This window comes from Falco cherrug, chromosome 3 (assembly GCF_023634085.1).
Source record: "Falco cherrug isolate bFalChe1 chromosome 3, bFalChe1.pri, whole genome shotgun sequence".
Lineage (NCBI taxonomy): Eukaryota > Metazoa > Chordata > Aves > Falconiformes > Falconidae > Falco > Falco cherrug.
The window spans coordinates 89,936,333-89,953,424 of record NC_073699.1 but is presented as its reverse complement, the minus strand read 5'-3'; the positions used below and the strand labels follow the sequence as shown (position 1 = coordinate 89,953,424).

At 38.2% G+C, this 17,092-nt stretch overlaps 1 protein-coding gene across 2 annotated transcripts in view; it reads left to right on the top strand.

Annotated features, from left to right (window-relative positions):
• The window catches only part of DROSHA (drosha ribonuclease III), a 74,959-nt gene extending 58,117 nt beyond the window's left edge, over positions 1 to 16,842 (top strand). For both annotated transcript variants that reach the window (XM_055704915.1, XM_027799224.2), the window contains 10 exons: positions 225 to 295; positions 1,368 to 1,412; positions 4,339 to 4,496; positions 5,323 to 5,428; positions 9,036 to 9,177; positions 10,140 to 10,222; positions 10,336 to 10,439; positions 12,524 to 12,616; positions 13,422 to 13,468; positions 16,405 to 16,842. In XM_055704915.1, coding sequence (XP_055560890.1) covers positions 225 to 295; positions 1,368 to 1,412; positions 4,339 to 4,496; positions 5,323 to 5,428; positions 9,036 to 9,177; positions 10,140 to 10,222; positions 10,336 to 10,439; positions 12,524 to 12,616; positions 13,422 to 13,468; positions 16,405 to 16,535 — 980 coding nt within the window. In that variant the 3' untranslated portion in view covers positions 16,536 to 16,842. The remainder of the gene's footprint in view (positions 1 to 224; positions 296 to 1,367; positions 1,413 to 4,338; positions 4,497 to 5,322; positions 5,429 to 9,035; positions 9,178 to 10,139; positions 10,223 to 10,335; positions 10,440 to 12,523; positions 12,617 to 13,421; positions 13,469 to 16,404) is intronic.
• Positions 16,843 to 17,092: the final 250 nt, after the last annotated feature.

The following is a 17,092-nucleotide window of genomic DNA, read 5'->3' as shown; positions in this document are numbered from 1 at the left end:
TAACCATGTCAGGTTTTTCTGTGCATTTTATGACCATTGATTTATGTTGGTGTTTAACATGCTTTAAATTTCTCAAGAGATTAGGTAGTACTACAGAAAGCATGCTTTTAAAAAATAATTTTATTGGAAATGAAGAAGGCGGAGATCTTTGACTTTCCTGTGCTTAGTAATTTTCCAAGTATTAATGCATTATTGACCTTTGACATGTTGGTCCCCTCATGCAGGAGCTGTTTATCTAGAGGGGAGCCTAGAAGAAGCAAAACAATTGTTTGGACGTTTACTCTTCAATGACAAGGTATTTATATATTTGTATGATTTGATTTCCATTTTCAAAATAACTGAAGACATTCTCTCTTGTCCATTGTTTTAGCTGAGAGTCACAAATGAATAGGAGTACGCCTGTTGTATGTGGTTCCTGGAAACTGAACGTAGCAGTGTTTTTAGGACAGCAGGCTCCTCAGGTGTTTCCTCAGGTGTGCTGTTGGTTGGCTGGCTTAGGCAGGGAGCGGCAGGTGGCATGGGAAACCTGCAGACTTCCATTCAGAGTGCTATTTTAATAACAGAGATGGGTGCTGTGGATCCAGGCGGCACGCTTTTGGGGAAATGATGCACATGTAGAGTGACTGTTCTTGTTTCATCAGTTAAATTGTCCCACCCCTAAAAGTTTTAAAACATATCTTCAAATAAAATACAGGGATTTCATCCAGTGTTTACCCAATTGCATAAATAAAGCCTGATCCATTCTTCCATGCTGTATCTTAGATCACTGTTAGCTGGAATTTATCCCATAGAGTGGCTAAGGAAAGTAACAAGTACGTACTTCTGGGACAATACATTTGGCTGTGGTGAGGGGATGAATTATACTGTGTTTTCTTTCTTGAAAATCTCTGACTTTGTGAAATTATAAAGCTTATTAGAAATATTCTGAAGCCTATTGTAACTCTGTTTATTTGCTGCTCGGTGCCTGTAGTGAAAGAAGCCAATATGAAATAGAAGAAAACGTGGTTGGGGTTTTTTTTCTGTTTTTTTAGTCCTTGCCTTTGGTGAAGTCAAACTTGCTACTGAGAAGTACTTGCAAATAAAGTTAGTCCTGAGGCTCAAACAAATCTTTTCCTTCCTTTAACCACTTTTTATTTGGTTTGAGGATTTTTCCACCTCTTTGAGACAAGCTAATTGGGAGAACTACAGGCAGTTTGAACAGCAAATACATGATTTTAAAAATTAGTTTGCCAGCACTATTGAATTTGCAATAAGCAGAGTCAGCATCTGAAATAGTTCAGTATTTCAAGTAATGACATTTTATTTAGTACTGTGGAATTTGTTAAATGACTCCCTTGAGCATTAAAGGCATCTCTCAATATTTGCAGGACCTGCGGGATGTATGGCTTAATTATCCACTACACCCACTCCAAGTAAGTGTATCTCTTTCTGTAAAAAATTTCATAGCTCTTATTTTCAGGGATGCATTTCCATAGGTTTCCATTGTAATGACATCTCAGAAATTGTGCAAAAAAGTAGCCAAAGGAGGCTATATATTTGCCTTTGTGTTTGGTTTTGGGTTTGTTTGTTGTTTGTGTTTTTTTTTTAATAAATAACGAGTCTCTGCCTGTCTGAGAATTAGTCATTCACCTTTCCTTAGCTCATGTTTGATATATAATTGTGCTTATATGTTAAATCTAGTGAGAGGTAACATTTTGGTAGCTTCATGTTCATCTTCTTGAAGTTGAGGGAAAAAGGGTGCAGAACCAATCTACATACATATTTTGTTAACCTGAAATTAAGACTGAAACCTTAGTAGTTAGGAGGGCACGTTAGTTGAGTGGAATGAGTGTGATTCTGATTTTTTTGTCGTTTTGTGTGCGTGTGGACACACGCAATGATACTGTGGTTGTTTCAGTGATTCCAGTACCTTTTTATACCAAGTAAACACCAAAATTATGAAGGTGTCTGAAGGTTAATTTATCCTCCATGTATTGAAGGATACAAGTTCCCAAGCTGTTAGTTTACAAGGCTGAAAGTTGGGAGAATGATTTCCCAGCATTGTTCCCTGACTGAATTCTGGAGGAGACCTAGAGCAAGTCATGGTCACTGTAGCTTCTTGCCATCACAGCAAACATGGTAGCATGTTCCAAGCATGCCGTGGTGCTGCAAGAATGGCTGTATTCACATTGTCATCCAGTCAGTCAGTAAGGTTTTGAGGGTCATACGAACATCTGAGAGGTGTCTTTTGACCAACCAAATCCCTGATGTTTCGTGCGGTCGGTTTGACTCCTTTAAAACTTTTTATGAGTGCACCCTTCCAGCAGAAGGTCACGTTGAGTCCTCCATCTGAAACGTCTCGTATATTTGTGGGGATTTCGCAATGGGTACATACACAAAATTTTCAGCAACAAATCAGTGCACATGAAGTGTTTTTATGACTAACTCTGTGAATGTAAATAGAAAAGAATCTTAATGGGAAAGTGAACTTTTGAGATTCAGCAACAGCTGTCCTGCATGGTAGCACAAGGTCCCAAGAAAATTCTTTTTACTCTGGATTTCTTTCTTTTCTCTTACTTTATTTTAACATTTTTATCTGTGCTTTCACAAAGAAGACTGGGACTCCGCTTAGAGACTGGAGATAGTGTATGCAGCTTATAATTTTTTGCTACTACCTTAACTTGTATGATGAAAATTTATTTTCTTCCATGTCCCAGAAACCAGCCTGGCTCTCTGCTTGCCAGTAGGGGAAACACAGGCTGCTTAGGTTGGCCTTTGGGCGCAGCTAGCCTGAAAAATAGTATTTAAAAAAATTTTAAAGCCGCTGTAACAATATGACAAATGAGATACCAATGAAAAAAAACAAACAAACAAACAGCAAAAGGTCTGGGTAAGATACAGAGAACTGGGAACCTGTAACCTGTTATTTGGCAATAGTCAAGTCAGTAAAAATAGTGATTAAAAAATTAATTAGTGGTCACCTGGGTATGTGTGGTCTCTTTTTCTAAAGAGTCAACATGCAAAGACAAGTCCTGCCTCACAAATGAATAGGTGATTTCAGAGGAGACAAAAAAGCATGTGATGATGCAGATGATACTGTCTGCTGGGTTTTCTAAGAGGATGTTGGAAAAGCACTCTAAAAGGCTTTTAAAAATGTGTTTTTTTTAAAAAAAAAAAAAAGCAACCCCAGTGAATACTGTCAGTCCTTACAAGATTTAAAGGAACGGCTGAAACATAAGAAATGGAGAGCAGGAGTGAAATGACCACATCTCACAAGGGATGGAGATCAGTGGCAGATTTCCCTAGGGATCTTTGCTGAAGTACAGGCTGTTCGCATCGACAGCTTAGAGAAGGGGATGAGCAGTGAGGTGGCAGTTTGTTGACAATACCAAATTATTCAGGGTAGCAGGGATAACAGCATGCTGAAGAATTGCAGTCTGATTGCGAGAATGCAAGAGTGACTAACTGTGGAATAAAAAAGCAGGTGAAATGTTGTGTAGGTAAATATAAAGGATGGTGCATGAAGAAGCAAAAAGCACTCTCAGCTCCACCTGCAAACTGACTGTTATCATCCAAGCGTGGGGCAAATTGAATGTAAATAATTAACAGAAGAGGGATAAGGAACAAACCAGAAGAGATCTTAATACCATTTTGAAAATCTGTTGCTATTCTTACTTTTCCTTTAGGCATCCTCATCTGGATGATTCTTCCTCTTATAGCTTTCTGTACAAAAGAGATGCCCAGAGTGGCTGGAGGAAATGCTTAAGCCATTTCCCAGCTCCAGAAAGCCATTTAACAGTGTCACCGCATCGAAGACATCAGATAAGAAACTGATAGGAAAAGATACTGACCCAAACTGATAATTTTAATTTTCTTGTGTTATTGTGCCCTTTCGAATTTCATATGCTAAGTATTTATTCTTGATTTTTGATAGTGAAGGAAAATGGGAGAAATAATTTGTGTTTTGTCTCATCTTGATGTGCTGTCAGTCTGCCAGCCCTATTCTAGTGATTTTTAATCTGTTTTTCAGTTGAAGACAATATGATAATACTAGAAAATTCAGACACATAAAATTGTACATGTTTTGTGCAAATAAGTAGCCCATGCTATCCACATGTAGAGACAAGTAATGTGTTATAAATGCCTCAGCTGTTAAAAAAGCATACATCAGAGCTCGCATCTTTGAGTGGTAATTATCTGAGACAAAAAGCCAGAGGAAACTGTTTTCTCAGTTCAGCTGCCCACAGAACAACTTGTTCACTGTATTCTTTGCCCTTGTTTAACAGAAGGCTTGCTTTTCTCTCAAATGTTCTGAAACGGCGTCAGTTTGTCATTATTTGCACTGAATTGTATTTACAGCTGCAGGAGTCCAATACTGACAGGCAACTCATTGAGACCTCTCCAGTTCTTCAAAAGCTTACAGAGTTTGAGGAGGCTATTGGAGTCATCTTTACTCATGTTCGGCTTCTAGCACGCGCGTTCACTCTGAGGACAGTGGGCTTTAACCATCTGACTCTGTGAGTACACAGCAAGAGTCCTCATCCTTATGTTAGTATCACAGATTGCTGTATTTGAAAACAAACTCTAGATGCTGTATCTGTTCTCCAGAAGAGAATAGAGCAGCTACATTTGCAAGCCTGTGTGGCTCAGTGTCCCATCTCTGTCAGTAGTCAGTAGTGGATACTGTGGGAAAGACTGTAGGCATTAGAGCACGATGCTGGTGTTTCTTCTGAGCTTCCTACATCGCTGATATTTGTACATCACTTCTGAGACAGTAGCAAAACATACTTGGAGGTACATATGGGCAGCGGAAACAAGTAAAATCGTGCTCTTTGGTCCAAGTGCAGCCCTTGTGTTCTGTGGTGTGTAGAGCTGCCAGGCCCTGTTTTAAAGCAAACAGTAGAGCCATTACCACTCGTTGCCTGGTCCAGGATCTCACATGAGTTTAGACCCTGATTCTCTTATTTCTTGTGAATGGACAGACCTTTTTCTCTATTGAAGTCATTGCATTCATTACTTCACTTTCTTATAAGAAATTGCAGGTAGAGACCTTATCTCATTACAAGCTTTGTTAACTGCTCTGCTCCTTCAGTTAGTCCCAGATCTGTGATCTAATATTGGTGTTTATACGTAGCTACTCTGATTTGCTTTCTCCCTGAAACAGTAATGAACTGTGTTTTCATCTCATCTGGTTAACACTGGAAAATTGTCTTAAATGCGTTTGGAAATGAGCAAGGCTCACTTTGAGGTTGCTCTTCATTTTAATTTGTGTGTGCATGCTGGTTTTGTTTTTTCCTCCCTGAGTGCTTATTGATTTTGCTGCATTGATGTCTTCCTTTTCAGAGGCCACAACCAGAGGATGGAATTCCTGGGTGACTCCATAATGCAGTTGGTAGCCACAGAGTATTTATTCATACATTTCCCTGATCATCATGAAGGGCACTTAACGGTGAGACTGCCATCAATCATGATCTCTGGAAAAGCAAGAGTGGGGTGGAGACTGAAATTATAGGACCAGCTAGTGAATTATTCTGGATTTGATTAATAAAAGAAGCCTCAGCAACCACTGCTCTTAATGAGGCTTTGTTAATTTTAAGTCATGAGCACTGCAATGAATAGGAAATGGTGATTTATGAGCCCAGTGCAATAATTTTTGTTCTGTGAAATGGATCAATAATTTTAAGGATGTCAGTGATGAAATTGGGAGATAAGACTAGTTCTTGATTAAAGATGGGTGTCTTAAACCATTTCTTTAAATAGGCACATCACATGATGTTTTTTATTCACGACTTCTAGTGTCTTCAACCTGTGGCCAGGCAGGGTTATGTTTCCTGATGAAGTTTTTACAGTCTGTTTTACTTTGGTTTTCCCGTTGTCTTCAATCTGGAGCTCCTGTAGTAGCTTTTGAATTTAATTTTACTACTGTTGTAGTCATCTGTTGTTGATTACCTTAGCCTTTCAGCCTCCCTTACTCTGAACATCCCAGTTTGGGGAACTTTCTGCAATTTACAGTACTTTAAACATAGGGTGGTAGGGTATGTAGGGTTTTTCCTGATTGATTCATTTAGTACTGCAGCTAGACAGCTGTGGCTTTGTTTGTGAGGAAGAAGTTTTCTTAGGCTTACTAAATTTTTGTTAGTTTTCAAGTCTTGACTGGAATAAAAAGCGATAAATGTATTAAGAATATTAATCAAATCTTCTAGTTAAAATTAGGAAATAGCACAGTAAGTTTCTTAGCTACTTGGAGTAACTTCCTCAAATCAATAAAGGGATGGCATTGCTAAGTCTAGCAGGCAATGTGTTTTCAAGAATGCACTTTTTGAGTCTTTTGGGCTAAAGCTGTTTACAAGACAAGAAGCTAAAGCTTTTGTTTACAAGACATTCTCGGACTAAAAGCAGTTTTAATTTTTCTTCACCATTTCCTAAGTTTCATTTACGTTTGCATGGATTGTTCTGCACTGTTCAAGAGACAGAGTAGATAAAGCCTAAACTTTGGAAGTGAAAGTTAAAAGGGGAAGCATCTTGCCAAACTAATTCTTCAGAGAAACAAAAATATAAGGCAGAAATCCAAGACTGGTGGCTGGGTTTTTTTTTGCTTTGTGGGTGACTTTCAAGAATGTAGGCATCAGTGGTCTTGTAGTAGTAAGGTAAATCTTTCAAGAACTGTTTAGCAGGAAGGACATGAAGTGTTGCTCTTAATGGGTGTAAACACTCAAAACAATGATCAGAATGTCTCAGTGTTGCTTAATTATTAGTGAGTTAGTAAGTAGAACAAGTTGCACAATCCAAGTTTGTAGGGGAAAGTACAACGTTAGAGTGGAATGGATGCTGAAAACACATAAAGATATGGAGAAGCAGGCAATGCCTAGAATGAAATTTCAGCTCCGGGGGTGTGCATGCAGTGAAAATGAAAATAGTCTTAGACAAAATGAGACTTGTGAGAAAGGAGTGTGATGATGTGGGATCCAAAGAGAAACAGCAAACACTGAGCTGTTTCTCCTGTCATCTGGGAACATAGTTAACATTCAAAGTAATAATGGAACATCAGCTGAATGATTTCTGTGGTGTTAAGGAGAATTTTTGTTAAAGATGGGAAGATTTTACTTGACTGGCAGTGGCTTCCCAGTGTCTAGTGTTTACTTGTGGAGAGATATTTGTAAATTAACTATATTTAAGAAAAAGAAAGGAGAACATACTCTTTTCTACCTGTCTTGAGATGTCCAAGTGATGTGCCAAAAAAGAGGAGGACATTTTGTTGGATGTTGGAAGATGCAGCTTCTCCAGTGCTGGCTTACATTACAGCTGTGGGTAGTAGCATGCTACATGAAGATTAGAAGAATAAAAAAAAAAAATGCTTTGTAATTAGAGTTAAACTCTAGTTGAGCACCTGTCACACATTACAGCATCTGCAGTGATGCAGGCTGTGTGTTGCTGGAGTGGAAACTAGTTCTAAAGAAAGTTGCTGGGAAGCCACAGGTACCATGTCTTGCTAGATTCCACTTGTAGAGAAGGTGAATCCTAATACAGAGCAAGTTAATAACCACAGTGTTAGAAGGATAACTGTTTGGGTTTGGTTTTTTTTTTCCATCTCTAATTCACTATGTAGTGTACATGTATGTTGCTCTTTGGTTTATGCACTACTAATCATGATTATGGGTCCCATAAAAAAAAACCACTCCTCAAACACAGCAAGAGATCCTTCTCCTGTTACAAGAAACAGATTTTTGTCATGTGATACTGCACTTCTGTCTCGTAGGTTGCATATCCTACTTAGGATTTTGTTGGGGAAAGTACTGTTGATTTATCTTAAGGACATAAAATGGAAGAATTTTGGAAAGGAACAAGTAGAAGATGAGTTTAAGCAGAGGTTAGGGAGACAGGTAATCCTATCTGCAGTCTGCCTAGTTTATGAAGTTGTGAGTATCTACTTCATACATCATTGCCAAACAAATGAGCATACTGTTCTTTATTTATCTGTTGTCAGAGATGAAGTATCAAGCACAGCAAATAAATCTTGATTTTCATAAGCTCAGCTGACATTCTGTAGCCAGGTAGCATATAACTTGGATCTAATAAGCTGAGCAAATGTGATATGGAAGACAAAGGGAAAAAAAATGTATATGCAGCTTCTCAACTGTAGATTACACTTAAACAGTGGAAAACAGAGACATTCTTCCCCTCGCACTCCTGGCTTCTGTACTGTCCTTAAATTAATGCTGTTTCATTCAAAGGAAAAAAGCGCACCTTAAGCAGGGAATCAGAAAATTGTATGAAACTCTAAAATTCCAAAATATTCCTTTAACCTATATTGTACCTTTGGCAGAGGTCTGTTTATTTATGCAGTCTGCCTTGAGCCAGGTTTAAGTATTTCAGGTAACTCTGTTGGAGGGCCAGGGGTGCTGGACGTTGTCAAACACTGAAAATGTTAGAGCCAGGTCTTTGTCAGGGGTGCATTGGCTCGGATATACTATCCTCAGTAAAGCAAACAGTACATACAGGCTGTCCAGCTATGCATTTTCTTTTCTGACCAAGGGAATGGAGTGGCTTCTTCATCTGCTTGTTCTGAAACACTAGACTGTCTTGCTTTAATGTGCATTTGTTTTAATTACTGCCTATTTATTTCTGATTTGGTGGACACTGGAGACTGCTCTATACACTCCAGAATATTGTGTGTTTATACATTGTAGTGCAAAAATGTATATAACTGTGTATTGCAAACTAGAAAAATGCAGATTAGCTGAAGAAGTACAGGACTGGTGAAGAGGTGGTATGTGATTGCAAAGAAGCTCAGAAACAAGCATTTTAAATACAAGATATATCTGGGCAAGTGATGTGTCCATAGAATAAATAAAATTTATTTTCCAGAAGGAAAAACCAGCAGTAGAAAGAACGAATGTGTGTTTGTGTAACACACATTTGAGGTGTGCTGAAACACAATAAACCAAGAAGTGAGAGGCTACAAGGATAAGAGTAACAGCTTCTCGCCAACTCTCCGTACCTTTCATATTTTGGTATTGCTAATTGTTACCATTGAGTGGAACTTTATTCTGTTGCAGCTGTTGAGAAGTTCTTTGGTGAACAACAGGACACAGGCCAAGGTGGCAGAAGAGTTGGGTATGCAAGAATTCGCCATCACTAATGACAAGACAAAAAGACCTGTGGCTCTTCGAACTAAGACTTTGGCTGATCTCTTGGAATGTGAGTTAATTTGGTTATAATAGCTTAGTACTTATGCAACTTCTTTTTCCTTGGGGCTTGTTGAAGAAAGCCATTAAAAATCCCCCAAATCACTATTAAAAATGTATGTTCAGGTTTTCATAATAATTTGACTATACCTCTGAAAACCAGATTTTTGAACACTAGGCTAGATTTTTGAAGTCTGTATGAAAGCAAGAAGGAGGCATAATTGCAGATACAAAGTTATAGGCTTAGAAATTGAGGGATCATGATGACCAGGTAAAAAGCATGTCTAGGAAGTTAAAGCTTGTGATCTAAGTTGAGCTATTTAACAGCAGTTTCCATGTTTCATTAATATGTTCTCGTCACTGTTGGAAGATAAAGTAGTTCCCTCAGCAAATAAATACTTCTCTGGTTCATTTGACTGCATTTTAGGAGGTCTCAAAATGGTCATTCCACAAAAGGGTAACCTATATAAAAATTAAATTCATTTTAGTCCATTTATCTAAGTTTGTGCTACCTTCTTTCCAAAAAAAGTGGAAACAGTGATAAATATTCTGCAAAAAAAGTTAATCTTTTGTATTTTGATAGATTTTTTGAGCTATTCAGACCCCTTGGCTTTTGACAGATCCTCTAAACAAATGGAAATAGAACACAAATAGGAGTGATTTATATCTAAAAATTTTTATGGTACCCAGTGCTGATGTATTTTTAAGTATCCATGGTCTCCTGGTTAAAATATGAGATTAGGAGCTGAGTGTTTTTTCTAGCTCTTCAAATGACAGAGTGGATTTGAGTAAGTCACTTAATCTCTTGGTCAACTTTATTTTTCCCTGTGTATGCAGGATAATAATACCATCATCACATCACTGCTGTGAAACATAATTGAATACGGCTTTAGAGTACTCAGAGATACTTGCTTCTAAAAGTGCACACCATTGACGTTCTTCTTGGATGAGTGACAATTTTTTTTTTTCCCCCAGCCTTTATTGCTGCCCTGTACATTGACAAAGATTTGGAGTATGTTCACACTTTCATGAATGTATGCTTTTTTCCACGGCTAAAGGTAAGATCAGTCAGATTCCTACTTTCCTGCCACTGTGTTTTAACACATTTCTGCATCTGGGACTTGTAGCACAATCTCTCAGTCATAAAAGCATCTTTGTGAACTTCTTACAGGAGTTTATTTTAAATCAAGATTGGAATGATCCTAAATCCCAGCTTCAGCAGTGCTGCCTGACTCTCCGGACAGAAGGAAAAGAGCCAGATATTCCTCTTTACAAGTAAGAACTGACGTCTTATGGATACAAGCTAATTGTCAGTCTTTCTTGTATATGGAGAAAGATGCGATCAGGCACCCTATGTTTTTCCCATAGTCTGGTTTTATTGTAGTTATCCAAGCCCTTCAGTCTCTCTTTGTCTGAAGATGGAAAATGCTGAACCAATGTTTTCCCAGCTTTAGGTGTTCTAAGCCATTATAAGGAAGAATTAGTAAACATTTTACCTTGTACAGTTGCAAGGGAAAAATACCATTTTTTATATTCAAGTGGAGCATTTCATTGGCATAATTTTTTATTTGTTCTTCTTCTAATGTAAGGAATGGCAGTATTTCAAATTAAATAAAGGGAACAATGGCTGTTTTGGTATGAAGTCAAGATATCTCCATTCTATTTTCAGTAATAGTATGAAGTTTCTCTACGCTTTATGTTATTATGCAAACATAATAAATGCCTTGTGTTACACATCCTGATTATAGGCTTTGTTTCTAATCCACAAAGTCAGGCACTGAAGGGCAGCACAACTTTTGGACGTTTTCTTGGCACAGTTTAGCCCACATATGTCGTCCTGTTTAGTGATAGAGAAGCTGAGGGCAATGAACCTCTTGACTTGTACACCTCAGTTAGATACCTGAAGCTGGATGGGATGGATCTCTCCCTTCTCTCTTTTAGTTGTAAAATAGCATGATAGCTATTTCAAAGAGATAGCTAGCTCTTCAAAGAGACAGTAAAAAACTTAAGATTGTATATTGCACCATATCCATTCAATTAATGTAGGAAAGGGTGCAATGTTAGCCCCCAAAAGATGAGATAAAGGCTGTGAAAGTTCAAGGATTGTGTTGTTGGGATTATTATATCAAAAAGGTATGAAGAATGAAAGTCTAAGTGCATTTGTCACATTTACTGAAATAAAGTTTTCAGTGAAATGTAGCAGTTCAGTTATAGTGACAAACAGTGCGCTTCAGAAATACCACTTTAACATTGCAACTGATGCTCTGCAAATCTGAGTCCTCAGTGTCTCTGCAATGAGGGCTCACAGCTTTGTCTTGAGTGAGGGAGATGAATACAATAAAAACAATAATTCCCAATTCTTGTAAAACCCACTGAGTATCAAGTACCAAACGTTTGTTTTGGTTTGCTGTGATGATAAATTGATTTTTATAGTACAGCTTAGAGCTAGTAATATGCTGTTATCTTCCTGTTGTCTTGTTAAATTCCTTTTCTTGGGGTTATCTGTTTCACTGCAGTCAGTACTATTGCATTTAAATTTGGGGCGGGTTTTATTTGCTCTTGTCATAGCACATAGAGACAGAATACTGTAGTTAGGTACTTTAAAAATTGATGTGAAATTGATGCTCCTTTGAAAAAGCCCAGGTAGTGGACAGAACTTGAGCTGACGGTGGGGAGAGATTTGGGACAACAGGAAGAAACAGTGGAAGAAGGAATTTGTTGCACGTCTAGGGAATTATCTTTTTTCCTTTTTAGATGGTTGCTGATGCATATCCTAGACTTTAGTTCAAATGAAAAGTTTGTTTTGTGACAAACTGTAACTTCTCAAAGCTGATGGCAGATTTCTCTGTACTGTGATGATTCAGTATGTAGAGAGCTACCATGTCCAGTATAAAGTCCTTTTAAAACCTTGCTAACTGCACAGCTCTCAGGGACTAAAATTTCAGTGCACACGTTAGTCATATTGGTGTGATCATTTGCAACTGCATAGCTATGCACAATTTATATGACTTTATTGCAAGTGTTTTCACAGTGTTTAAGCAGTTTGTGTTATATTTTGCATTTTTGCGTATAGGTTAAAGTGTAAATTTTCATGTGGTGGTCCTGAGTGAACTTGGATGAATAAATATAACCAATATAAACAAGGTGCATTTTATATAAATTTCCACTTTTTATTGTGTACCATACTGGTAACCTCTGAGTTAATGTGATTTATATAGGCTTCTTTCAACCCTTGTCGTGCGCTTTGCACTAATTCCACTGTATGGGTTGACCAGACTGAAAGCTCGGTGATTTATGTGCTGCAAAATTCTGTTTTTTAATACTTCCTGCTTGAATAAGTCACGTCTTTCTTTTTTCAGGACTTTGCAGACAGTGGGACCATCTCATGCCAGGACATACACAGTAGCCGTTTACTTCAAAGGGGAAAGAATAGGATGTGGTAAAGGCCCAAGGTATAGTGAAAAATTAATCGCATGGTGTTAAAGCTTGGATATGGCAGTACAAAGTGACTAGCCATGGAGACAGAAATGCCTGTGGTTGGCCTTAGAAAAGGAAAGCTATTGAGGCTTCTTCAAGCTATTCCAAGTTTCTGCCTCAGGAATACCTGAAGGTTTCAACATCTGTATAGTTTTGGGTCTTAAGCTTTTGTGGTGAACTTGCTACAAGGTGGCTAGCCGTGGTAACCAATTTGTGGCTCTCAGATTAGAAACTGCAGAACAGCTTCAAGGAAATGACGACTTATGTTTGGCTTTGCTACTGGATTACTGGCCAGCTTAAGCTAGCAAGTTAAGCGTGCAAGGCTCTCGGGGGTGTTTTTTTCTGATGTTATTACTTCTGGGCATTTTAGAATGGTTTCTAAAGTTGCAAAGTCTTCAACCATGAACCCCAAAGACTTTATCTTATTTTCTGCTACCAAATCTGGTCAAGGTTATAAAAAGATTGTTGGTTCCATAGCATTCACACCTCTGTGATTTTGTTCCTTTTTTTTTTCTCTCAAGTAAAAGGAAATGTTTCAGTGAAGAATGGACTGGAATATTCTGTTAGTGTTATTGATCAAAGTTTAAAAATGTGCTACTGGAGCTGTAGTGCTATTGCTCACATATTTGTGGAAAGGCAGATAGACGCTCTGGGAATTACTAGCTACTGGTTATCCAAAGAGTTTTATTACAAAGAGTAGCTAGTGAACCGCTTTGTAAGAAAATTTAGTTTCTGTGAAACTTAGATCTCGTGTAACATGTTTTTGTTTGGCTTTCACAGTATTCAGCAAGCAGAAATGGGAGCTGCAATGGATGCACTTGAAAAATGTAAGATATTTGGGTAACAAAATTTACAGTTTGCAACCTTGGTCTTTAGTGAGGTGAGGTGCAGGTTTTGTGGGGGATGACATTTGAACATGTATGGTAAATGCTGCTTCTACACAGCAGGTTTTCCTTTTAGTACTTTCAAAACAATTTTGTCACAGGTGAAATTAATATGAAACCAACAGGTATTTTTTAAAGGGAGCTGGTGAGCTGCAGAGTTTGCAACTTAGAGGGAAACCTGTGCAGTGAAGTCTCATTGGGATTTTCCACGCTTAAATATGCAGTGGGGTAACACTGCTTAGTCTCTGACTTTATGGTTGTCTCATCCTCTAATTTAGGAGAGGAGGAAAACTACTTCCCATTTGCCAATTTAGAAAATAAAATTTGATCTCAGATTGTACAGTAGACTAGGTTAAAACCTAATAGGCAGATGTAAGTCAATATAAGTCAATATTTATCTGTTAAGAATGGCTTATATCAGCTGGGGATCCAGTGATCTGTGTATGCACTCTCCAAATTATGCACAGGGTAGTCAGCAAGGGAGCAGTCCTTCATTGCAATGGAGTCTCAGATATGAAAGGAATGAGTGTATACAGATCTCTTGTACGAAATACCTTTGGTCAGTTGAGTTAAAGTGCCAGCTGTGGACATACTGAAAGCAAATAGATTACAAGCATTTTGTGCAGTGGTAGCTCTCAGTTCAGAAGAATGTGGGGAGGTACATTTTTTGCATTTGATTCAAAGCAAAGACATGCAGTTCCTCAGATGCCAAAGGTTTTTAATCTGTTATCTCTGCATCTGGAAATCCCAGGGCTTAAAATTTTCAGAAGACTCTGTAACTCAGAATTTTTTTTATATACAGCTGCTAGGCATGTACTTCTCACCACCAATAAATTTGACAGGTAGGAAAATGTAACTTCCCTTCTCCACTGAATATCTGCAAAATGTTACTCGGGTGGTTTTTTGAGTATTTTTTCTTGTGACAATGTCGCTGCTCAGAGAGCTGTGAGCTTCATCTCCTGTCGGCTACTTCACAGATCTTTTCTGACGTACTTATTTGTTTGAATACCATAGACCTCTGAGGTCTCTACTCCAACCACCCCTCAAAACAGAGCCAAATTTCAAGTTAGGTCATGTTTCTCAGTGCCTTCCCACTTGAGTTTTGGTCATATTTAGGGATGGAGACTCAGCAGCCTCTATGGGCACCTGCTCTATTATATATTTGTGGAGGACAGTTTTTGGTGGTGGTGGTTTTTTTAATGCATAAGTAATTAACTTGAAGTAGAAGTAATGTACCTGCTTATATATATGATAGCCATGATGAGTTTATTACATAAATTTCCTTCTCAAAATCTTAAATGAATTACAAACAAACAGGTTGCTACCAGGCTGAGTTCTTCAGAGTTCTTAAAGAATCACGTTACAGGCACGGGGCTGAAAATGTGATTTTCATTTTATGGTGCACATGAGCAACAAAGTGTCCCAGAACCCCATTAAACAAAGCACCAGTGTTTTTTAAAACAGCAGCAATTTAAAAACAATTTTCTTTTGTTTAGATTGCTTTCTGGTTTAAATAAATATACCCTCCTATGCCCAAGTTGTAAATAACTGAAGAATAAACCTTTTATTCCTGCAGTATATAATAAAAGGCAAAAAATTTCACCGGCCGATAAAACAAAGCGGTAGGAAGTCATTCTACTCTACCACAAACTGCTGTGGATTATGTAGCTTCTGCACCGTGTTCTCTGGCTGAATGAATCTGTGCTGCCTGAGATCCAGAAAGAGGAGGAAAACGCTTGGTACCTAGGGACCTCCTTCCTGAGGAGCCTCAGCTGAATTCTGTCTTGGTAGCCAGCTAGAGAGAGCAGTCCTTTGCCAAGACACCTCCCCAATTTCTTTATGGCTTTAAAGGTCAGTGTAGTAACCTTTTGTGTTCATCTCAGACACAGATAGGTGTGTGCTGTGCTGATCCCAGAGCTCAGTGTGATCCCAGCAGGATTTACTGCCAACTGCAGGCTACCACGTATTCTACCACCTCTTCATTTTCTGACCAGCTGGAGAGCGCAGGTCTGTGCAGCACAGACACACAGACGAATGTCAGCACCTTGGTCGTACAGAAAACATCACATTCTGTCAGCTGTGTGCTGAATTGAGAGCAGTGCTGATCAGTTATATAAGCTGGTTTTACAGCCTGAGTTCTAACTCGGGTACATGTGTATCAGCCAACGGACAAATGTCTGAAACCAGAAGCATCCATCTCCCTAGCTATTTCTCCATCACCTGAGCCTCGTCTAGTCTGTTTTACCCTTCACTCATCCATGCTCTTAGTCTATGCTAAGGCTGTATTCTGGTACATAGCCAAGTATTAACTTTTTCGGAACAGATTTTACTGCGTTCCATTTTGCTAAACTATTACTTTCCCATTAGGAACCCTGCCATAATGTGGGGCAGGTAGTGGCTTCTGTGTGGTCTAAAAATAATAATGGAAATGTCTGTACAGTGCTTGGAACCAGTGGCTCATACTAGTTGGAGTGAGAACAAGACAAAAACCCCTGACAGCATTGACAGTAGTCTCGCATTTGTTTTTCAATATCGACCACCTGTTGCTAAGGGAACAGAATGTAAAATCCAGGTAATACCTAGCCATGATGCTATACCAGGATTTTATATTTTATTTTTGTGAGTATATTAGATTTGGCACTACTTTGTAGCAGGGGAAACAGATGTGGAAATCATAAAGAAACCAAACTCTTATGACACACAGCCCTGGTTTACTATGGATTATTAGAAATAAATTAGTAAAAATGGTAATAACAATATTCCCCCTACCGCTAATCTCATCAAAGTTTAAAAGAAGAAAAGAAAACAAAAAAACAAGAACGGAGGCTTTCTGTGTTACCGGTTTGTTTATTAATGTAAAATATTTCTCCTCGTGTCAGATAACTTTCCCCAGATGGCCCATCAGAAACGGTTCATTGAACGGAAGTACAGACAAGAGTTGAAAGAAATGAGGTGGGAAAGAGAGCATCAAGAGAGAGAGCCAGATGAGACTGAAGAAGCAAGAAAATAAAAGGGGGGCACAGGAGCAGTGGCATATTTACTTACTTAATAACTCTGACTGTGGCCTGTGGAGACCTAACCTAGTTTCTTGCAGATGATGAATGAAGAGTGCCTGTTGATATCAAATAGAGAACCTATAATTAAAAAATTGTGTGTATATATAGTATTTCTTTAGTTTCATTTTAAGTGCAAAATTTGTTTTGGCTTTTTAATAAGATTTGTTTTAAAATCCTTTTAATTTTTATGAAAAGTTGTCAGATTATTTTTATTATTTTTACTGTCTTGTATGAAGTAATAAAGTACTAATTTCAAAAGCCTGTAGGAGGAAAAGCTGTTTAAGAATTGTCTCTTATGTCCAAATGCTGTTTTGTCAATAACCAGCAAAGTTATTGCATGAACTCTGCTGTGGAGGAGGAAAGTATTACAAGAAACTAATTCTGCAGAGCACTTAAGCATGATGTACGTAACTTAAGTTTTGCAGCTAAATGTACTCCTGGACTCTGCTAAACCACAGCCATAAACTTCAGGTCCTTTTACCAAAACTGGTACAGTAATTTAAGCAAAGGA